This window comes from Conger conger, chromosome 14, assembly GCF_963514075.1.
Source record: "Conger conger chromosome 14, fConCon1.1, whole genome shotgun sequence".
Classification (NCBI taxonomy): domain Eukaryota; kingdom Metazoa; phylum Chordata; class Actinopteri; order Anguilliformes; family Congridae; genus Conger; species Conger conger.
The window spans coordinates 4,663,841-4,686,945 of NC_083773.1; the positions used below are offsets into that span (position 1 = coordinate 4,663,841).

Here is a 23,105-nt window from a genome sequence, read left to right on the forward strand (position 1 = left end):
AGACGCTTTTAATCCAAAGTGCATCGGCTCTTTCACAAGCTAAAGCATCACGTGCTTAACTAGCGTCACATCCATAACTAAGCATCACATCCCACATCACTTATCCCTGGTATGCACTTTGCTGTACGTCGCTCTGGATAAGAGCGTCTGCCAAATGCCATTAATGCAATGTAATGTAACGTAATGTTTGTTGTATTTTAAAAAGTCATTTTGGCCAGGACTACCCCTTGTAAAAAGAGATGTAAATCTCAATGGGACTATTTCCTGGTAAAAAATAACGGTCCTTTCAAAAGGACAAACCCACACACATAGGAACCTATCGAGCAGATGGGGGGAAATTAAATGAATAAAACATTGAAATGAGACTGCCGTCCTGCTCGGATAAGCGGGCAGCAGCCTGAACGTGCACACAAGGACACAAGGCTCTTGGTTTTAAACCTTTATTTTCGTTGTGCATTTGCCAGCTCGCGCTGTAAAGGCCGTTTAATTTTACGCGTCATCGAAGAGTCACTTGGAACTCTAAACTCCAACATTATCCTGGCCACTTGCCAGCTGAATGAAGGCTTTTTAAGCATACGTCTCCTCTGAGAGTACGTAGGAGCTCCTCTAGACACCTCCACCGTTGTCCTTGGTACTCCAGTAATACTCAACCTCCCCCTTCCATACACACAACCACTTCTCCTCAAGCATCTCAGTCTGTGACCCCAGGCCACCGATTTATCATTACACTCCTCATTGCTGCTCAACTTGAGTTTTTATTAAGAGTTTTCACTGTTAGGATGATAGCCAAGTAAACTGCGGAGAGATGTGTAAGGGTTTGTGTTTAGACTGTTAGGATGATAGTATACTGTAGAGATATGTGTAAGGGTTTGTGTTTAGACTGTTAGGATGATAGTATACTGTGGAGAGATGTGTAAGGGTTTGTGTTTAGACTGTTAGGATAACAGTATAGTATACTGTGGAGAGGTGTGTAAGGGTTTGTGTTTAGACTGTTAGGATAACAGTATAGTATACTGTGGAGAGATGTGTAAGGGTTTGTGTTTAGACCGTTAGGATAACAGTAGAGTATACTGTGGAGAGATGTGTAAGGGTTTCTGTTTAGACTGTTAGGATAACAGTATAATATACTGTGGACAGATGTGTAAGTGTTTGTGTTTAGACTGTTAGGATGATAGTATACTGTGGAGAGATGTGTAAGGGTTTGTGTTTAGACTGTTAGGATGATAGGATACTGTGGAGAGATGTGTAAGTGTTTGTGTTTAGACTGTTAGGATGACAGTACAGTATACCAGAGAGATGTGTAAGTGTTTGTGTTTAGACTGTTAGGATGACAGTACAGTATACCAGAGAAATGTGTAAGGGTTTGTGTTTAGACTGTTAGGATGACAGTACAGTATACCAGAGAGATGTGTAAGTGTTGGTGTTCAGACTGTTAGGATGACAGTACAGTATACCAGAGAGATGTGTAAGTGTTGGTGTTGAGACTGTTAGGATGACAGTACAGTATACCAGAGAGATGTGTAAGTGTTTTGTGTTCAGACTGTTAGGATGACAGTACAGTATACCAGAGAGATGTGTAAGTGTTTGTGTTGAGACTGTTAGGATGACAGTACAGTATACCAGAGAGATGTGTAAGTGTTTGTGTTTAGACTGTTAGGATGACAGTACAGTGTACCAGAGAGATGTGTAAGTGTTTGTGTTGAGACTGTTAGGATGACAGTACAGTATACCAGAGAGATGTGTAAGTGTTTGTGTTTAGACTGTTAGGATGACAGGACAGTATACCAGAGAGATGTGTAATTGTTTGTGTTTAGACTGTTAGGATGACAGTACAGTATACCAGAGAGATGTGTAAGTGTTTGTGTTTAGACTGTTAGGATGACAGTACAGTATACCAGAGAGATGTGCAAGTGTTTGTGTTTAGACTGTTAGGATGATAGTATACTGTGGAGAGATGTGTAAGCGTTTGTGTTTAGACTGTTAGGATGACAGTACAGTATACCAGAGATGTGTGTAAGTGTTTGTGTTCAGACTGTTAGGATGACAGTACAGTATACCAGAGAGATGTGTAAGTGTTTGCTGTAGAATAGCAGCAGGCAGTAGATGGTAATCGGGGCCTTGGTGTGCAGTCTACCGGGTCTAATGGAGACCTGCGTCACACAGAAGGGTCGAGGCCCATCCTTCATCCCCGGGCCTCTCTGGCTCCAGAAACAAGAAACAGGAAAGCCCTTTAGCCGTGCCACACCCTTCACAGAAAGCCAAGCTCAGCAGCACGCACTCCCTCAACACAACGCTGGCTTCAGCCAAGGTCAGTGCGCTGCTCCTCAATCTCTTTCACTGCGCTCTTTTTTACACACAGCGCTATCTCACGCCCAGTTTCACTGCGGAACGAAATAGGACAAAGCTATTTAAAAAAAAAAACCAGCAGAAGCTCAAATTAGTCACTGAAAAAATGAAAAAATGAAAAAAAAAAAAAAAAGTCAGTGGTGCTGAAAAAATTGGTCCTTAAAAAAAAAGTCAGGTCATTTAAAAATAAATAAATAAATGAATCACCAAAACATGACAGTGACATCATATTATGGAGCACACTTATCCCTACATTCTAAATGCTATACAATAGATCCTGAGTGTAAATACCGCTGCAGATACTGAACGGGTCTGTGAATGTGATGCTGAACGCAGCTGTAGAGGGCAGCAGTGCAGGGGAAGCAGTGCAGGGGCAGCAGCAGTGCAGAGAGCAGCAGTGCAGAGAGCAGCAGTGCAGGGGAAGCAGTGCAGGGGCAGCAGCAGTGCAGAGAGCAGCAGTGCAGAGAGCAGCAGTGCAGGGGAAGCAGTGTAGAGAGCAGCAGCAGTGCAGGGGAAGCAGTGGAGAGCAGCAGTGCAGAGAGCAGCAGTGCAGGGGCAGCAGGCTGGATACTGCACGGTGGTGAGGGCGATTCCCAGGTAGCTACCCAACATGCACTGCTTCAGCAGCAAACACCCAGCTGTGTAACGCACTGTGTGCAAACCGTGAATAACCGGCGTTCCTCGCTCTAGATCAGGGTGTCTGATCAATGCCTCTGAACCAAAAATAGGTTATGAAACAGAAGATCAAACTCTGTCTGTCTGACGAGACTCAACACTAAAGCACATCTACTTTCTACTGGATGTGTGGCACCAGTGCCCAGTACATGAGATCTACACTCTACTCAAGAGAGCACCGCAGCTGAAAAACAAGCTTTGCTGCTCTCCCCCCACCCCCAAACCCCAATTCACATTGTCACTTGAGAAGCCTTTTCGCCGTTCTGTCACTGTAGGAACATGGGAGGGACATTCGACCACACACATGAATGTGACACAGCACGATTATCGAGGCTCACTAGATACTCGAGATCCCTCCAGCCTCTCTCTCTGCTTCATAAGTACAGGATGTTCCAGCGGGTAACAGGAGTTTCTAGTGTTGCGTTACAGCACAGAATACCCAATGCTACAGTACTGTACTTTTCCACACCTCTTCACAAATATGAAACAAATCTGGAGGATGATATGGAAATCCTGGGGCTAAATATAAATAAACAATATCTGACTTGTCCATACTGGCCAACGGCAAAACCCGTTTTACATTCTAACACAAATGCAACACAAATGTAGCAGTGGAGTATGAATTATAAAGGAAATAAATTAACAAATTATAGGTATATATATATATAAATATTTAAGCTTAAAAATATTATTGAGCAGAGAGTATGAGTCCAGAGAGGTATTGAGTCTCTGTATAGTTTGCTTGAGTTTGGCTGGTAAAGATGGTAGAGAAATAAAGAGGTTCAGATGCTTTTGAACATGATTGTCGGTGTGGTATATTACCTGTGGGTGTAGCCAGTTTTCATGCAGCATACAGTGCATAAGTATTGTTTCTGTTGCAATAAAACTGTCATCTTTATTCATATCACCATACACCATCTTTGTCACTAGATTCATTACTGCATTTAAACCTTATTTTTCCCAAGGATTTCACATTCATTTTCAGTACAGTTTTTCTTTGACCAATGATGAGTTTTATAAGTGCAAAAGTGCATGTTCGTTTATATTGTCTTTCGTGTGTGACTTTTATTTTCCGTCTCATGTCCATGTGGAAGAGGTACTCATGTTTGGTTAAATATGTGCATTAATTGGCGTGAGACTTCTGAAACAGTAAGCCGAACTTACTGTTTCTGTTTCAGGGTCTGTGGGGAAAGTTTGTGGGGGAAAGGCAGGCATCCGTAGGGTCTGTACTGATCTCTGCTTAATCGGGACACAATTCCCACAGAGGGGGGTTGTGGGCAGGCTGGCAGAGTTTACTTCTGTGAGCCATATTAGTAAAATATGACATTCATTTTCGCAATATCCTTTTGCCTGTGAATAGAATCATTTAAAATGACTTTTTGCTCTGAACTCCACACAATGGTCGTTATGCTCTACCCAAGAGTGAGGGGGGAAAGGTTCATTTAGGTGTTGGGGAGGAGCACTGACAGGTACAGGCTCAAGAGGGTGCAAAAGCAGCCAGGGCAGGGGGTCATGTGGCTCTGCTGGGCAAGCAAAAAACCTAACAGCCTTTTTTAGATGGTCCTGCAGAAGCCCTGATTATCGTGGCAGATTGTCTCGTCTATCTTTGTATTATCTTTGCCCCCTTCTGCACGACTGTAAATAAAACCACCTGCCTAATCGCCCTATTTCTGGACTCCTGTGGCTCCCTGCCGCCTCCCCTGGTCGTAAAGTCCCGTTACACAATGACGTTCTCACTTAATGTACAGCAACCCAACGAATCACGCATCTGGCATGCGCATGTAGTGTCATCATACCTACTATAATCAGGCCGATACAAAGGTTGTTTGAAGCCGGTATCAGCATCAGATTATTATTGGGGTGAGTTCTGGCACGGGGGCCGAAACACAGACCTTCCTACAGAACAACCAGATGGTCACCGGTCTCCCTACTGCTGACGCCAAAATATCTTCACAAAACTACAGCGCAGTTTCACTGGGTGGTCCTGTCATCAGAAACCCCAATAAACCACCAGAGCGTCCTTTAGTACAGGAAGACTGAACTGAAGGAAGATGATGGTTGGGTTTGATGGTATCTGTGCTTGTGAAGAATGCGGGGTTACCCGGGGTCTCATTTATAAAACTGTGCGTAGGATTCACGTCAAAAGGTTGCGTACGCATGAAACCCAGGACGCGCGTACGCACAAAAATATTCTGATTTATAAAACGGTGCACACGCACGTCCCACGCCAGTTTTCCTTTATAAATCACAATCATCTCTAAATGTGGCGCACCTTTGCCAGCTTCATGTCCCGCCCACAGTTGCCTATAAATAGGCAGTGAAACACCCCTAATGAATATGCATTTCACAAAGACGACAATGGCGAACGCTGAAAAGAAGGCCAAGAAAAGGGATTTCAGCCATTTGATTGCCTCTGAAAAGCTACAGGTGTGGGATATTATCCTGATTGATTATAAACGACGAACAGCTCTGCACAACGAATGTGATGATGACGATGATAATAATAATAATAATAAACCAACCTTGCCGCGCTTTGGCTAACCTCACCCAGGGGCCTCATTTATAAACGTTGCGTAGGCACAAAAGAATGCGTACACCACTTTCTAAGCAAACTTTGGCATTTATAAAAAACGAACTTGACGGGAAAATGTGCGGTCCTCCACGGAAACTCTGACCCATGCGTACGCACATTAACTGGAGAAATGAGAAACTGCAACTCCGATGGCAATGGGATGAAACGCGAGAAATGGTGTGAAATTGATACCACTGTGTAAAATAAATCGAAATATTACCTCTCACGTATCATATATGAAGAGTTAATTTGCAAAAACGGATAAAAGCCTCTCTTACAACGAATAAACAAACAGCTGTTTGATTGATGCTCCCTGGAGTGCCCAAAAAATTATTTAGGATGATAAATATAAACGGAGATGTTGTTGTAAAATAATCCCTCAAATATGTAGACGAATTGTTCAACAATACTTCATGTTATTAAATGTATTCTCATAAATAATATGGTGAACAGTCGGACAAATTACGCTGCACTGATGCCGTTTACAATGCGTCAGTCAGGCAGATACGAGTGCATAGTTTCATATATTGTTATCATATTCATATATTATGTTTTATAATGCCGGCGGCACGGATGGTGCAGTGGGTAGCACTGCCGCCTCACAGCAAGGAGGTCCTGGGTTTGAATCCCCGTCGGCCGGGGCCTCTCTGTGCGGAGTTTGCATGTTCTCCCCGTGTCTGCGTGGGTTTCCTCCGGGTACTCCGGTTTCCTCCCACAGTCCAAAGACATGCACATTAGGCTGATTGGAGAGTCTAAATTGCCCATAGGTATGAGTGTGTGAGTGAATGGTGTGTGTGCCCTGTGATGAACTGGCGACCTGTCCAGGGTGTATTCCTGCCTTTCGCCCAACGTATGCTGGGATAGGCTCCAGCCCCCCTGCGACCCTGTTCAGGATAAGCGGGTTAAGATAATGGATGGATGGATGGATGTTTTATAATGTGTTTATTGTTATGGATTTTTGTTTGTTTTATCTCTTAATTTTGTAACTGTTTTCAATGGTGCTAGACAAAACGTGTATTATTATCATTATTATTATTATTATTATCAAAGGTGCGCCACATTTAGAGTTAGGCTAGCGTACGCGCGGTCGGGTCGGGTTAGCGCACGCGCGGTCGGGTTAGCGGGCGGGTTAGCGGACGCGCGGTCAGGTTAGCGGTCAGGTTAGCGGTCAGGTTAGCGGACGCTCGGTCAGGTTAGCGGACGCGCGGTCGGGTCAGCGGACGCGCGGTCCCGGGGCCCCTCTCACCTGCATGCCGCACACGCGCACCCCCAGCGAGGCGGACGTGCTCTGCTCGCACTTCTTCATCTGCCGGGCGGCCTTCTCCTCGGAGGCGTCGTCCCCGTGCTGCCGCGTGCCCATCTTCAGGTCCAGGATGCAGGGGTAGCTGAAGTGGTGCACCACGTTCTCCAGGAGCAGGAACTCTGGGGGCGGCTGCGTTAAGGACAACGCCCGGTCTGGGCAGGTGTACGCACAGTGTGTGTGCGTGTGTATGTGTGTGTGTGTGTGTGTGTGTGTGTGTGTGTGTGTGTGTGTATGCGTGTGTGTGTGTGTGTGTGCATGTGTGCGTGCACTTGTGTGTGCACGTGCATGCGTTTTCCTGAAATCATCCACTCGTTGTTTGCCCATCATGATACAACTGCTAACCGTGGCTGCCGTACACTCACTCCTGTTGACAACAACATTGTCAGTAATGCTCATAAAGAGGTTAGGCTGGAGCAACAGTCCAGTGAGTCTGTGTCTCAGAGCTCCAGTGAGTCAGTGTGTCTCAGAGCTCCAGTGAGTCTGTGTGTCTCAGAGCTCCAGTGAGTCAGTGTGTCTCAGAGCTCCAGTGAGTCAGTGTGTCTCAGAGCTCCAGTGAGTCAGTGTCTCAGAGCTCCAGTGAGTCAGTGTCTCAGAGCTCCAGTGAGTCAGTGTCTCAGAGCTCCAGTGAGTCAGTGTGTCTCAGAGCTCCAGTGAGTCTGTGTCTCAGAGCTCCAGTGAGTCAGTGTGTCTCAGAGCTCCAGTGAGTCTGTGTCTCAGAGCTCCAGTGAGTCTGTGTCTCAGAGCTCCAGTGAGTCAGTGTGTCTCAGAGCTCCAGTGAGTCTGTGTCTCAGAGCTCCAGTGAGTCAGTGTCTCAGAGCTCCAGTGAGTCAGTGTGTCTCAGAGCTCCAGTGAGTCAGTGAGTCTGTGTGTCTCCAAGCCCCAGTGCGTCTGTGTCTCAGAGAGCTCCAGTGATTCTCAGAGCTCCAGTGAGTCAGTGTGTCTCAGCTCCAGTGAGTCAGTGTGTCTCAGAGCTCCAGTGAGTCTGTGTGTCTCAGAGCTCCAGTGAGTCAGTGTGTCTCAGAGCTCCAGTGAGTCAGTGTGTCTCAGAGCTCCAGTGAGTCAGTGTGTCTCAGAGCTCCAGTGAGTCAGTGTGTCTCAGAGCTCCAGTGAGTCAGTGTGTCTCAGAGCTCCAGTGAGTCAGTGTGTCTCAGAGCTCCAGTGAGTCTGTGTCTCAGAGCTCCAGTGAGTCAGTGTGTCTCAGAGCTCCAGTGAGTCAGTGTCTCAGAGCTCCAGTGCGTCAGTGTGTCTCAGAGCTCCAGTGAGTCTGTGTCTCAGAGCTCCAGTGAGTCTGTGTCTCAGAGCTCCAGTGAGTCTGTGTCTCAGAGCTCCAGTGAGTCTGTGTCTCAGAGCTCCAGTGAGTCAGTGTGTCTCAGAGCTCCAGTGAGTCTGTGTGTCTCAGAGCTCCAGTGAGTCAGTGTGTCTCAGAGCTCCAGTGAGTCAGTGTGTCTCAGAGCTCCAGTGAGTCAGTGTGTCTCAGAGCTCCAGTGAGTCAGTGTCTCAGAGCTCCAGTGAGTCAGTGTCTCAGAGCTCCAGTGAGTCAGTGTGTCTCAGAGCTCCAGTGAGTCTGTGTCTCAGAGCTCCAGTGAGTCAGTGTGTCTCAGAGCTCCAGTGAGTCTGTGTCTCAGAGCTCCAGTGAGTCTGTGTCTCAGAGCTCCAGTGAGTCAGTGTGTCTCAGAGCTCCAGTGAGTCTGTGTCTCAGAGCTCCAGTGAGTCAGTGTCTCAGAGCTCCAGTGAGTCAGTGTGTCTCAGAGCTCCAGTGAGTCAGTGAGTCTGTGTGTCTCCAAGCCCCAGTGCGTCTGTGTCTCAGAGAGCTCCAGTGATTCTCAGAGCTCCAGTGAGTCAGTGTGTCTCAGCTCCAGTGAGTCAGTGTGTCTCAGAGCTCCAGTGAGTGTGTGTCTCAGAGCTCCAGTGAGTCAGTGTGTCTCAGAGCTCCAGTGAGTCAGTGTGTCTCAGAGCTCCAGTGAGTCAGTGTGTCTCAGAGCTCCAGTGAGTCAGTGTGTCTCAGAGCTCCAGTGAGTCAGTGTGTCTCAGAGCTCCAGTGAGTCTGTGTCTCAGAGCTCCAGTGAGTCAGTGTGTCTCAGAGCTCCAGTGAGTCAGTGTGTCTCAGAGCTCCAGTGCGTCAGTGTGTCTCAGAGCTCCAGTGAGTCTGTGTCTCAGAGCTCCAGTGAGTCTGTGTCTCAGAGCTCCAGTGAGTCTGTGTCTCAGAGCTCCAGTGAGTCTGTGTCTCAGAGCTCCAGTGCGTCAGTGTGTCTCAGAGCTCCAGTGAGTCTGTGTCTCAGAGCTCCAGTGCGTCAGTGTGTCTCAGAGCTCCAGTGAGTCAGTGTGTCTCAGAGCTCCAGTGAGTCAGTGTCTCAGAGCTCCAGTGCGTCAGTGTCTCAGAGCTCCAGTGCGTCAGTGTGTCTCAGAGCTCCAGTGCGTCAGTGTGTCTCAGAGCTCCAGTGAGTCAGTGTCTCCAAGCCCCAGTGCGTCAGTCTCAGAGAGCTCCAGTGCGTCTCAAGAGCTCCAGTGATTCTCAGAGCTCCAGTCTTACAGCTCCAGCACTGAAAACACATTTAACTTCAGAGTGTGGGCCTATCACAGCTCATGAAGCGCTCAGTGGTCCGTACACCACAGCCGTTTAGAGTGCCCCGATGTCTCTGAATATGCAGCCTCTCAATCTGAAACGGCACGTCAGGGATCTTAAAAGTCCAGTGCTCGAGGGACACGGTGTCAGCACGTCAGGGATCTTAGGGGTCCAGTGCTCGAGGGACACGGTGTCAGCTTTCTGCCGATGGACTCCACTGGGGTAGTTCAGTTTCTGGGGTTTTTCCAATATTATTTCAGGTTTTGTGGATTTTTTTTTTTTTCTTTCCCCATGTGGTCCAGACAGTTTTAATAGCCCAATGAAGGGAACTTTAGATGCATACAGAAAAATGGTATGCATTTGGCAGCTGCTGGGACATTTGTGGGCTACACTTCCAGGTGCCCCGAAGCGGTCTGTGTTCAGCGATTTTATGTTTCCTGAGGCCATACATTGAAACGCATTACATTTCATACGGGTTATTCACAACTCGCATAAATGTATAATTTTGTGTATTGTGCCAGTACTCCCACAGTACAGCGGCCTCAGGTTGCAATGCGTCATAGGAAATAGTTCCAACCAAAAATAAAATTAAATGTAGGTTTCTGAAGAAGAATCAGGCCATGCGTACATGCGCGGCCACTGGAGGCAAAGCTTAGCAGTATAAACGGGAGTTGCATCTGAAGTGCATCTTGCCTTAGTATCCTTGCAGCTGCAGCCATTACAAAAGCTGGCACGTCATGAGAAATTTCTGGAAAAATATCAAATCTCCCATCACACGCAAAAACTGACCGGCACTGTACACCGACACGGAAAAGCTTTCAAAAAAACAGAAGGAGAACGACCCCGTTAAAACGAATCGCTTCAGTTGTGTCGGGCTGAAACGCACCACAAACCACCAGACATCGGAGACCTGCAGGACTGGAGACGGAGAGCCGTGAACACACCCCAGGGAAAGGGATTTGAGGAGGGACGTTAAAAAAAATGCCAGCCCCAGATTGGTATTCAGTTCGACTATAAAAACTGCAGCTCCAGGGTTATACGTTCCAAGCCCTCGGGCTTCAGAACAAGACAACCAACGCTTTTGGCTAACACTGGCCAGGAGCTGGGAGCCTCACGTTTAAAATGGAGAGTTAAGCAGGACACGGTCTCCACAGGCAGCTGCAGTACCCGCTGCAGACCCATAGAGGGCGCTCTCTCCGCTGGAGCTCGCTTTGATCCAGCGTCCGCGTGCGATCCTTCCCACCAACCCCGTCCGACCCGCGTGTCCTCCGAGGGGCTGTCACTGTGACGTTTATAAATTAGCCTCTAATCAGCCTCGGGGAAAAACAACAACAACAACATAAGCAGACACTGCAGGCCGGTCACAGTGAATTCCCTTCTCCACCCCCCTCCCTCTGTTTATTATTTTTGAGCTCCTCGCTGTGGAAAACCAAACAATCGAGGAATGCGTGAGCGCAGCGGAAAATGCTATCAAACCCCTTCTCCGGTTTCCGCAGCTGTGTGAAGGACACACCGCAGGCTCCAGGGCATCCCGGTCCGGAACGTTCCACCTGAAGAGGTGCTGCAGTCAGGTGAAGGCCGCACCCACCCCCACCCCCACCGAGTCCCCGTTCCCGGGACGAAAGGGCCGGGGAGCGTCTCTCTCTCTCTCTCTCTCTCTCACTCTCTCTCCTCCGATTTCCCACATCAAAGTTCCCAGAAACTGAGCTGACACTGACCCAGATTTCCGGGAAACTAAAACGTGAGCGTGAGAAAAGAGATGAGCCGGTCGAGAAGTCCCTCAAGGCGTACGAGAGTGTCAGTGTACCGTTCAGCCCCGTTTCAGTAACACGAGCAGGCTTTATGGTTGTAATGTAGTATGTAAGTAATAACAAGACACACAACACACACACACGCATGCATGCATACACACACACACACACACACACACACACACGGAGGTGTATTGTTTGTCTTCTGCTTCCAATTACACGCAACATTAGCCCAGCTCCCCCAAAGTCCACAGGAGAGCACTGCCTGGTTAACCTTTAACCCGGCCTGTACGGTGAACGGCGTGTTGGTGTGCTCATGTGCTCGTGTGTTGATGTGTGTGTGTGTTGATGTGTTTATGAGTTGGTGTGTTGATGTGTGTGTGTGTTGATGTGTTTATGAGCTGGTGTGTTGATGTGTGTGTGTGTTGATGTGTTTATGAGTTGGTGTGTTGATGTGTGTGTGTGTTGATGTGTTTATGAGTTGGTGTGTTGATGTGTGTGTGTGTTGATGTGTTTATGAGTTGGTGTGTTGATGTGTGTGTGTGTTGATGTGTTTATGAGTTGGTGTGTTGATGTGTATGTGTGTTGATGTGTTTATGAGTTGGTGTGTTGAGGTGTGCTGACACGTTGATGTGTTGGTGTGTTGACGTGTCGGTATGACGATGTGTTGGTCAGTGGTGTGTCGATGTGTCGTGTTGGTGTGTCGATGTGTCGTGTTGGTGTGTCGATGTGTCGTGTTGGTGTGTCGATGTGTCGTGTTGGTGTGTGGATGTGTCGTGTTGGTGTGTCGATGTGTGGGTGTGTTGTGTTGGTCAGTGGTGTGTGGATGTGTGGGTGTGTTGTGTTGGTCAGTGGTGTGTCGATGTGTGGGTGTGTTGTGTTGGTGAGTGGTGTGTCGATGTGTCGTGTTGGTGTGTCGGGTGGGTGTGTTGTGTTGGTCAGTGGTGTGTCGATGTGTCGTGTTGGTGTGTCGGGTGGGTGTGTTAGTGTTTGAGTGTGCTGGGGTGTGTGTTGGCGTGTGTGTGACGGGCAGGGCGGAGAGGATACTGTAGAGCTTGCGGGGTGTGTGTGTGACGGGCAGAACGGAGAGGATACTGTAGAGTTTGCGGGTGTGTGTAGGGTGTGTGTGACGGGCAGGGCGGAGGGGATACTGTAGAGCTGGCGGGGGGTGTGTGTGACGGGCAGAACGGAGAGGATACTGTAGAGTTTGCGGGTGTGTGTAGTGTGTGTGTGACGGGCAGAACGGAGAGGATACTGTAGAGCTTGCGGGGGGTGTGTAGTGTGTGTTTGAGGGCAGGGCGGAGGGGATACTGTCGGGCTTGCGGGGTGTGTGTTGGCGTGTGTGTGACGGGCAGGGCGGAGGGGATACTGTCGGGCTTGCGGGGTGTGTGTAGTGTGTGTGACGGGCAGGGCGGAGGGGATACTGTAGAGTTTGCGGGGTGTGTGTTGGCGTGTGTGTGAGGGCAGGGCGGAGAGGATACTGTAGAGTTTGCGGGGTGTGTGTGTGACGGGCAGAGCGGAGAGGATACTGTAGAGTTTGCGGGGTGTGTGTAGTGTGTGTGACGGGCAGAGCTGAGCGGATACTGTAGAGTTTGCGGGGTGTGTGTAGTGTGTGTGACGGGCAGAACGGAGGGGATACTGTAGAGCTGGCGGGGTGTGTGTAGTGTGTGTGTGACGGGCGGAGCGGAGGGGATACTGTAGAGCTTGCGGGTGTGTGTAGGGTGTGTGTGAGGGCAGGGCGGAGAGGATACTGTAGAGTTTGCGGGGTGTGTGTTGGCGTGTGTGTGACGGGCAGGGCGGAGGGGATACTGTAGAGCTTGCGGGGTGTGTGTTAGTGTTTGAGTGTGCTGGGGTGTGTGTAGTGCGTGTGTGTGACGGGCAGGGCGGAGGGGATACTGTAGAGTTTGCGGGGTGTGTGTAGTGTGTGTGTGAGGGCAGAACGGAGAGGATACTGTAGAGTTTGCGGGGTGTGTGTTGGCGTGTGTGTGACGGGCAGGGCGGAGGGGATACTGTAGAGCTTGCGGGGTGTGTGTTAGTGTTTGAGTGTGCTGGGGTGTGTGTAGTGCGTGTGTGTGACGGGCAGGGCGGAGGGGATACTGTAGAGTTTGCGGGGTGTGTGTAGTGTGTGTGTGAGGGCAGAACGGAGAGGATACTGTAGAGTTTGCGGGGTGTGTGTAGCGTGTGTGTGACGGGCGGAGCGGAGAGGATACTGTAGAGTTTGCGGGGTGTGTGTAGGGTGTGTGTGACGGGCAGGGCGGAGGGGATACTGTAGAGTTTGCGAGGTGTGTGTTGGTGTGTGTGTGACGGGCAGAACGGAGAGGATACTGTAGAGTTTGCGGGGTGCGTGTAGTGTGTGATGGGCAGAACGGAGGGGATACTGTAGAGCTTGCGGGGTGTGTGTAGCGTGTGTGAGGGCAGGGCGGAGAGGATACTGTAGAGTTTGCGGTCCTTGGACTCAGACCGCATGCGGCTCAGCTGCTGCTTGTGGCAGCGCAGGCTCCAGGGGTTGTGGCTGATCTTCTCCGTGGTCAGGCCGCTGTTCCCGTCCAGCATCTGGAACGGCACGTCCGAGTGGATCTGCAGCTCCAGCCGCGGGCTCTTCAGCTCCTGCAGGCTGCGGGGAGAGGAGAGGAGGTGCTCAGTGACAGGGTTAGGGGGAGAGGAGAGGAGGTGTTCAGAAACAGGGTTAGGGGAGAGGAGGTGCTCAGTAACAGGGTTAGGGGAGAGCAGAGGAGGTGCTCAGTAACAGGGTTAGAGGAGAGGAGGTGGTCAGTAACAGGGTTAGAGGAGAGGAGGTGGTCAGTAACAGGGTTAGAGGAGAGGAGGTGGTCAGTAACAGGGTTAGAGGAGAGGAGGTGCGCTCAGTAACAGGGTCAGGGGGAGTGTTGCGTGCTGCGTGTTGCGCGCTGCGTGTTGCGTGCTGCGTGTTGAGTGCTGCGTGCTGCGTGTTGCGTGTTGCGTGTTGCGTGTTGCGTGTTGCGTGTTGCGTGTTGCGTGTTGCGTGTTGCGTGTTGCGTGTTGCGTGTTGCGTGTTGCGTGTTGCGTGTTGCGTGCTGCGTGCTGCGTGCTGCGTGCTGCGTGCTGCGTGCTGCGTGTTGCGTGCTGCGTGTTATGACCCCCGGCCAGGCGGGGGCGCTGTGGCTCACTTCTCGCTGCTGTCGCTGTGGTGGGGGCGCTCCTCGCGGTGCTGGCTGCCGGAGCGGTGCAGGCTGCGGCGGGAGTGTTTGCGGCGCGGCTGGTCCCTCTCGGGCGGCTCGTCGTGCTCCAGGCCCTCGCTCTCCACGTACGGGTACGCCACCAGGTTAATGTAGCCGTCCAGGTCCCCCTCGAAACACACCAGCACCACGCCTGGGGAGGGACACACATACACACACACACACACACACACTCTCATTTTCACTTCACTACAGCCACTTATTCATGCGATTGTCAAATCAGCCAATCGTGGGGCAGCAGTGCAATGCACACAATCGTGTAGATACGGGTCAGGAGCTTCAGGTAATGTGCACATCAACCGTCAGAATGGGGGAAAAAATGTGATCTAAGTGACGTGTTGGTGGCAGACAGGGTGGTCTCAGAAACTGCTTGTCTTCTGGGATTTTCACACACACTAGTCTCCAGAGTTTGAAAATAATGGTACAAAAACATTTTTAAAAATCCAGTGAGCAGTTCTGCAGTCCAGTTCTGCAGACAAACGTTAATGAGAGACGTCAGAGGAGAAGGGCCAGACTGGTCAAAGCTGACAGGAAGGTGACAGTAAGGCAAATAACCACACATTACAACAGTGGTATGCAGCAGAGCATCTCTGAACACACAACGCATCATAACGAAGTGGATAGGCTACAGCAGTAAATAAATACCTAATAAAGTGCTCACTGAGTGTACACACTACATAACGCACTAGCGCAGGCTCATTCAGACACACACACCGATGAGCCGAAACATTATGACCACCTGCACGCTGCTAAAACACACCCGCTGAGGCAAGGACTCCACAAGCCCTCTGAAGGTGCCCTGCGGTATCTGGCACCAGGCCGTCAGCAGCAGATCCTTTAAGTCCTGTACGCGGCGAGGTGGAGCCACCGCGGATCAGCCTTGTCGTCTGGAATGAGATCGGGGGAATTTGGAGGCCGGGGGCAACACCTTGAACTCTCCGCCGTGTTCCTCGAACCGTTCCCGTAACGACGTGTGCAGTGCGTCAGGGCGCACTGTCCGGCGGAGAGAGAGGCCACTGCCGACGAGGAGGGCGGCCGTCGTGAAGGGGTGTCGCTAAGGCCAACCCCAACGGTACGCTGAACGTCTAATATATCCTAGACCTCGGCATGCGCCGTAGTTATGAGAGAATTGAATTCAACTGAACTCCATTTCTTTTTGTACAGTGCTTTTCACAAAAGGCCGTCACAAAGACACTTTACAGAGTGACACATAAGAGGAGAATTAATGCCCCCCCAATAGCATATGAGGTAAACAACTCCCTCAGGGGAGGAAAAACCCTCAAACAGTGGTGAGGAAAAAAAACTCCCCGATGGGAAGAAATCTGTGGAGGAACCGGGCTACAAGGGGCATGCCCGTCCTCCGCTGGCCTACAGGTTTAATGTACGAGACTGAACTCCATAGGGAGGGACGTAGAGTCTGTAGTTCAGAGGGTAGGCAGATGTATTCGTAGCTCACGGATGTGGTGAAGCGTGGGAGGGACCAGGGACCAGCAGGGCTTCCACAGTCCATGACATGAGAGCCGGGTCTGGGCCGATTTGACTGGTCCATGAGCTCTGGGGGTTGTCAACACAATAATCCACATTGTTGGCTTCCTCTGTAAGTGGTGATAATGTTTTGGCTCGTTCGTGTACACTACATAACACACTAGCACAGGCTTGTTTGGACACATATACTACGGAGTACAAAACCTGTGCGGATGAAGAGACGGAAGAGAGGAACTTAGAGCTTTATTCTAAATAACAACCGACAAAGCCTGACGTGTGGAATACAAAATGCCACATCTCCACAAAAGCCACAGATGAATCATCCTCCTTCTGCAATGATTTTCTCTCAAATAACAATGTTGATACCTTTCAGAACGCTTGGCGCTAACCGCCTTGAAGAATATAAATAAATAAAAACGAAAAAATAAAAACCCAACAATAAGAAATGCCAGCTTTGCAAGATTTACCCCAGGATAACCGTTAACTGACAACTCCCATTTAAGGGGAAGAGAGAGTGAGTAATTCACAGCAATCTAAAAGCACTGACACAGGAGGAAAAAAAACAAAAACAAGAGATAAAGGCGAGATTGGCAGAACAAGTTGGTGTGTGGGGGAGGGGGGGGGGGGTAAAACAGATCTGGGGGAGGAGGGAGGGAGGGAGGGAGGCACACTTAATATCCCCAGTCTCCACTCTCCCGACTGGCACACAGTCTCCATGCAGCTCGCTGATCGCCTCCCTGAGATCACTGAGGTCAATCCAGCCACTGAAGCTAATGAACAGAGACGCTGCTGATGTCAGAGAGCAGTGTGTGTGTGTGTGTGTGTGTGTGTGCGTGCGTGCGTGACTGCGTATATGATGTGTTCGTGTGCATGCGTGGGTGTGTGCGTGTGTGGGTGCGTGTGTGTGTGTGTGTGTGTGTGTGTGCGCGCGTATGGGTGTGTGTGTGTGTGTGTGGGTGTGTGTGTGTGTGCGTGTGTGGGTGCGTGTGTGCGTGTGTGCGTGTGTGGGTGTGTGCGTGTGTGCGCGCGTGTGGGTGTGTGTGTGTATATGCGGGCTGGGAGCGTGTGTTTGTGCCAGAGAAAGCAAAGGTCTGCAAAGCTAAGCAGCTAATTCAGGAAGGGCTCAGTTTAATGGGAATTAGGGACTGGACTCCTGGCTCGCTTCAGTGGCTCTTAAAGCCTGATTTGGCCCGCCTCTCCTTCACAGATTCAGCACAGAGGCAAACAAATCAATGGCTGAGGACCAGAAGGGTGCTTTTAAGCCAAACATCGTGCCCTTCATCCAGCATTATCAGCTGAAGACCATCAGCGCACACGCTGGAGGAGAGGCGCGGGGTAGTGGCAGCTGGTTATCCAGAGAATCGGACAGGGGAGAGGATATCTAATCTTGCAAAGATTACATCACGGCGAGGGTGTGTGAGTTCAAGTGCGTGAAAGAGTCAGGATGAGGACGCGGCGGATCGCCCAGATTCTAAATAAACAGCAATTAAACGGAAATTAATTCTCCACGACCTACCGCGCAGAACTTCACCGTAATTCACAGAACAACAAACCCTGTGGCGCTCCAGTGTCTTACAGTCTGCAGCTCTCTCTCTCTCTCTCTCCCTCTCTCCCTCTCTCTCTCTCTCTCTCTCTCTCTCCCTCTCCCTCTCCGTCTCCCTCCTCCTAAGGCAGTACAGTTCTCATTTGACCGCTAACCTCGGGTGAATCTCGCAAAGCTGTTTTTTTTCTTCTTTTTTTTTTCTCCCCCACAGCAGTAAACCCCTGTAGCCTTTGACAGACATGGAGATTGATATCTGTCACACAAAAACAAAGCCGTGCAGAAGGGCAGTTCACACGTCTCGACAGCGGGTGGGCGTGGCCAGGTCCGCCCGACGCCTTGAACTCGCAGAGCTGAGGTAAGCGCGATGGCCATCGGGTGAGTCACTGAGAGACGGCTCTCTGACAACCACCAAGCCCTCGCTCTGACCGCACTCCTCCTTCCCCCCCGAGCCTCCTTCTCCTCCTCCTTCTTCTCCTCCTTCTCCTCCTTCCCCCCCCCCCCCGAGCCTCGAAACGAACGCTCACGCGGTTCCACTTCACCACAACATCAAAACAAGGGGCCCGCTAATGACCAGGAGCGGGGGTGCTTTCAGAAGGGCAAAGGGAGAGCGGTCACAGACACAACTTTCCAGGGAGAAGGAAAGAAAAAGCCCTTTCTCTTTCACCCCGGAGATCATGACTCAACAGACGGCCCGCGTTGCTCTTATCAAGATGACCTTCACCCACGGGACGGGCCTGGAGGTGAGGTCATCAGCTTATCTGATATGACAGCATTGCCTGACCTTTAAGAGCACAGTTTTTGCAGTGGGTTGCGGTTGCAGCTCGTTGCAGTTGCACACGGGGGACCGGGGTTCGATTCCCGGACCTGCCAAAAAGCCGAGTTTGGCCGGCTCACGTGGAGCGGCACAATTGGCTTGCTGCTCCAGAGGGAGGGACTTGGCAGGGTTAGAGGATCAGAGGGAGGGGCTTGGCAGGGTTAGCAGGATCGCCGCACACAACAGCACCCCGGGCGCCTCAGAATCGCGGTCACGAGCACGAGACGAGACGGCTTGAAGAAGGCGTGTTGTTCTCGGATCGCCAGATCCCTTCAGGCCGCCGAGGGTGTGGGCGGTGCATCCCCCAGCTAACGCTAATTGAATTAGATAGGGTACAATTGGCTACCAAAATCTGAAATAAATTTTAAAATAAAATAAAAAGAGAATAAACAAGGCCTTGCGACAGCGGATGACCCAATGCTTCGCTCATGACTCAGGCCGTTAACTTGCATGTTGCCGTGACAAGTCCGGTGCCACCCGCTCCTATTAATAACCCAATTCTCCATTTGCAGCATGCCTCTGCCATTTAGGACCGATTGTCCCCGCCTTGTTGTCATGAGTAAACAATGCTGAGCTTGCGGGGGGCCACCCTATTTTTACCACCTCGTGGGGACCGCGGCAGAGGACAGAGGCTAACGGACGGAAAAAAATGGGCCGGGCCAAGTTGCTCCACCGCCCTCCGGGCCCAGAACGGAGCGACCGGGAGATGTTGGCAAATTGTGGAGTTTGTTTATGGCTCCTGAAGCACGTGGGAGCCTCCTGAAGCCGCGCTCCTGAAACGCCCACCGCGGCAGCTCCACCTCCACCTCGAGCTCCACCGCCGGCCCGAGAGAGTAACGAGGATCGCCCCCCTTCCAGGGGAACGCCGGCGTCTTAAGACGGTCGTGACATCGCCCGGGCAACACCGAGACCTCGGGAGAAAGCGTCCACCAATCTCCGCGGAGGTCATCGCTTTTTGCCGTCACCAATCGGCTTCCGGTTCGTAAGCGCGTTCTCCCGCGATGACGCAACCCTCCCCCCCCCCGCGTGACTTTATGACCCCCGGGGGACAGACGGGCGGCGCGTCCGCGCGATAAGACCAGAGAGACAATCTCCTCTCGGCGGCTCGTGTGTCAGCCGCGCTGTCGTTTGAAAGGGGCTCGGGTTCTGGCGCGTTCTGATTCATTGGGATGGCGGGCGAGGGGGCGAGGGGGCGAGGGGGCGGGCGGGCGGTCCCTGCGCTCCTTCAGCCCACCTGCGCCGGAAGATAAGGGCACTGGTGCGGCCCGTGAATGGAATCGGCTGGCCAGCAGAACCCGGTCAAAACCGGATCCGCTCCTTAAATCAAACTCTGCAGGAGCCGAGACCTCGCAAATTGCGACCCACGCCTTTATACCGTCTATTTTTGTGGGGCATTGTGCGACTGAGCGATTTGATTCAGCCAGCGGTAAATCAGTGTCCTGGGTAAAGTCTGTTCAGTTAAAATGACTGCAACAGTAAGTCTGTGAATGGTTGCAAACTACATTTAGTGATGTTATTATGGTATGTATTAAAAGCATCAGCAACAGAAGATCAATCAAAACTGAGCAGACTCTGAGCTACTGGGTCAGGTACCTTGATGACATCACAAATTCCCTGACCGAATGGCTAATAAATGTTTTAGTCTCATTGCACAGTTTTTTATCCCCATATGTCGTGTGGTGTATGCGATTTCTAGGATGCAAACTTTAAATTTAGTTTTTTATAAAACTGTCACTTTTAAATGTTTTATTGTAATCAGGGCTCCCCTGAAAAAGACCTTGGTCTCAGTGGGACTTCCCTGCAACAAACGTTTCTATCTATCTATCGATCATGATGTTTGTAAATAGAAATGTTTTATAGTGGTGCAGTGGGTAACACTGTCTCCCCACAACAATGTACAGGGTAGGAATTCCGACCGGAATGTGTGGAGTTTGCCATTTTTCAGCTCTTAATCCCTCACCCAGCCTTCCTTCCGTCTCAAATACAATTTACTTGTGAGTGGTACATTTGAGAATTATTATAGTGAAATTATAATGTATTACTTTGAATAGATATTGTATGGCTGTGTAGTGGATATATCTCTCTGTGGCAATGCATGGTTAATTAAACATTTTCAAGCCACTTTACATTATGCATGAATTCAATGATTCTGCACGGGGATGCAATTTTCTAGAATTTATACCTGAACTAATCAAGAAATCCGGATTTTTCAGGTCAGAAATACATCTAACGTCATTGCTGAACTGTCGCTCCGGCAGAGAGAAGCAGCTTTCGATGCGCACGCTCGTGACATAACCTAAGCTAAGTTCTCCGGCTGTGACTGATACATTCACAAACCGAAAGCCACCATCTCCTGATTGATCAGGAATAATCAAATCCCGGCGTTTCATGTTCAGAGCCAGAATGGCGCCTTGCTTCCGCGCCCGCCTCACGTTCCCGTGCCGACGCGCGCCCAGGAGATGAAACGCAGCGCACGCATGGCAGACCCAAAAAAAAAACCGCTTTCATTTCCTAATCCCTGTGCTCTGGTTCCCATCTGCGACGCCGACGTTTAACGTCAAAACAGCCGCGTGTTTTTGCTCCCCGTCTCCAGAGGAACGGTTCTCCGCGGTCGCCACGGTAAAAGAAACACTTCAGCCACTCGGGCACTTGACAAACAGGCAGTCTTTCGAGCCCAGATGCTATTGGGATGAGAAGACTGTTTACTTTCCCCGCCCCGCTCCGCAGCCCGCACTGCTGAGAACTCTGCCACGGACCGAGAGACGGTTCGCTAAAGTAAACGAGGATGTTTACGGTGGCGGAGCTGTGTGTCACACCAGGTGCGACTTGTAATGCCCTGAAAGTTCAACGCACTGCATTCTGATTGGGTGGCACGTATCATTCGGATCCCTGAGGGCCAATCGCATGAGCGCAGGGCAATGAAACGCCGCGGGATCTTCGCTGCAGTGCGGGGGAGATACGCCAGAGTCACCCCGTGAAGGGAACTACATTAAGATGTCGGAGACCAAACGAGAAACCATTTCCGTGGCTACAGAGTGCATAGCAGTGGCCGGGCAGATGGGTTTTATTGCTGCCGATGCAGTCTAAACATCTCTCCACGGGTGACCCCTGTAATATGTAACCTTCGTTCCGGCATAGCCGCGCTTTTGCGTAGCCGAGTGTTCGGGAGCGGTTCCTGAGTGGTTCCGGGAGCGGTTCCTGAGCGGTTCAGGAGCGGTTCCTGAGCGGTTCAGGAGCGGTTCCTGAGCGGTTCAGGAGCGGTTCCTGAGTGGTTCAGGAGCAGTTCTGGGAGCGGTTCCGGGAGCGGTTCCTGAGCAGGTCGGGAGCGGTTCCCAGAGCGGTTCCCGGGAGCGGTTCCGGGAACGGTTCCTGAGCAGGTCGGGAGCGGTTCCCGGAGCGGTTCCGGGAGCGGTTCCTGAGCAGGTCGGGAGCGGTTTCCCGGAGCGGCGGGCGGGGGGGGGGGCGCACTGACCTTTGTACTCGGGGGTGAACTCCTTCATCTCGGGCGGCAGCGACTCGTAGAAGCGCTGCTCGCGGGCGATGAGGGGCTTGCAGACGGTGTGGTCGTCGTAGCGCATCATGCTGGTGTGCCCGCCCACCTGGTGCACGAAGGGCTCCAGCGGGACGCCCCCCCCGCCGTCGCTGCCCCGCCCCCGGGGCCCGGGGCCGCCCGGCTCCGAGGCGGGCGGGAGGCACATGGCGTTGGAGGACCCGCGTGGCGCTGGGCGCATGAGCTCGGGGGCGCAGGCCGGGCGAGCGGGGGGCGCAGGGGGGGGGCGGCGGGGAGCGCACACTGCCGCCAGGGGGGGGGGGAGCCAGCCCGCCGGCCACGCCCACCAGCCAATCAATCCCACGCGCTGGCCGCCCGCGCCACTCAGAGACCCCGCCTCCTGGAGGGGGAGGGAGGGAGAGAGGGAGGGAGGGAGAGGGGGGGAGGGAGGGAGAGAGGAGAGAGGGAGGGGGGGGGAGAGAGAGGGAGAGAGGGAGGGAGGGAGAGAGGGAGGGAGAGAGAGGGGGGAGAGGAGAGAGAGAGAAGGGAGGGAGGGAGGGAGGGAGGGAGAGAGAGAAGGAGAGAGAGGGAGAGGAGAGAGGGAGAGAGAGGGGGGAGAGAGAGATAGAGAGAGAAGGGAGGGAGGGAGAGGGAGAGGAGAGAGAAGAAGCAGAAATTCAATGGTGTCGTATATCTGGCAAACAACACAAGAGCGTCTAATAAAATCTTTCACAGTGAGAAAAATGTGCTTTGTTAAGATAGGATACGGATGAGAGTAGAGAGAGTAGAAATGCGCACAGACAGAACATGGTGTACACACAGACAGGACAGGGCGTGTATAAACAGGGCAGGGTGTGTGCCCGTGTGCGTGTGTGTGTGTGTGTGTGTGTGTGTGCACGCCTGCGGTCTCTGAGGCTCAAGGCCTGATAAATACACGACTCCTCCTGGCAGCAGACATCAGATGGGGGGGGGGGGTCTGTCCCGGCTCCCTGCCCAGACACCTCATTTCATTAGCCTGCACAGACAACCGCTCCATCGATCCCCACCGCCCGCCACCAAAACACCAGACCCACCCTGCCCCGTCTCTGCCCCGTCCCTGCCCCGGCCCTGCCCCGGCCCTGCCCCGTCCCTGTCGCTCCAAGCCTGCTCTAAAGGAAGGTCCCGCCATCCCACCTCACTCCAGGCACCGTCTTGAGACTAACCCACTAAATTCCCCGTACTGTCTCCAGACTAACCCACTAAACCCCCCAGTAGAGTTTCAAGGCAAGCCCGAACAGTGACACGCACTGCAACATCAATGCCATCTCCTGGCAACAGTCCTAATTGACAGATGGCCTTCAAAAGCCAA

General features: G+C 51.6%; 1 protein-coding gene across 2 annotated transcripts in view; it reads right to left on the reverse strand.

Annotated features, from left to right (window-relative positions):
• Positions 1–23,105, reverse strand: part of ip6k1 (inositol hexakisphosphate kinase 1) — a 53,209-nt gene that overhangs the window by 687 nt on the left and 29,417 nt on the right. For both annotated transcript variants that reach the window (XM_061220789.1, XM_061220790.1), the window contains exons 2-5: positions 21,740–22,157; positions 14,357–14,558; positions 13,643–13,824; positions 6,840–7,015 (exon numbers count right to left, since the gene is read on the reverse strand). In XM_061220789.1, the coding sequence (XP_061076773.1) occupies positions 6,840–7,015; positions 13,643–13,824; positions 14,357–14,558; positions 21,740–21,998 (819 nt within the window). In that variant the 5' untranslated portion in view covers positions 21,999–22,157. The remainder of the gene's footprint in view (positions 1–6,839; positions 7,016–13,642; positions 13,825–14,356; positions 14,559–21,739; positions 22,158–23,105) is intronic.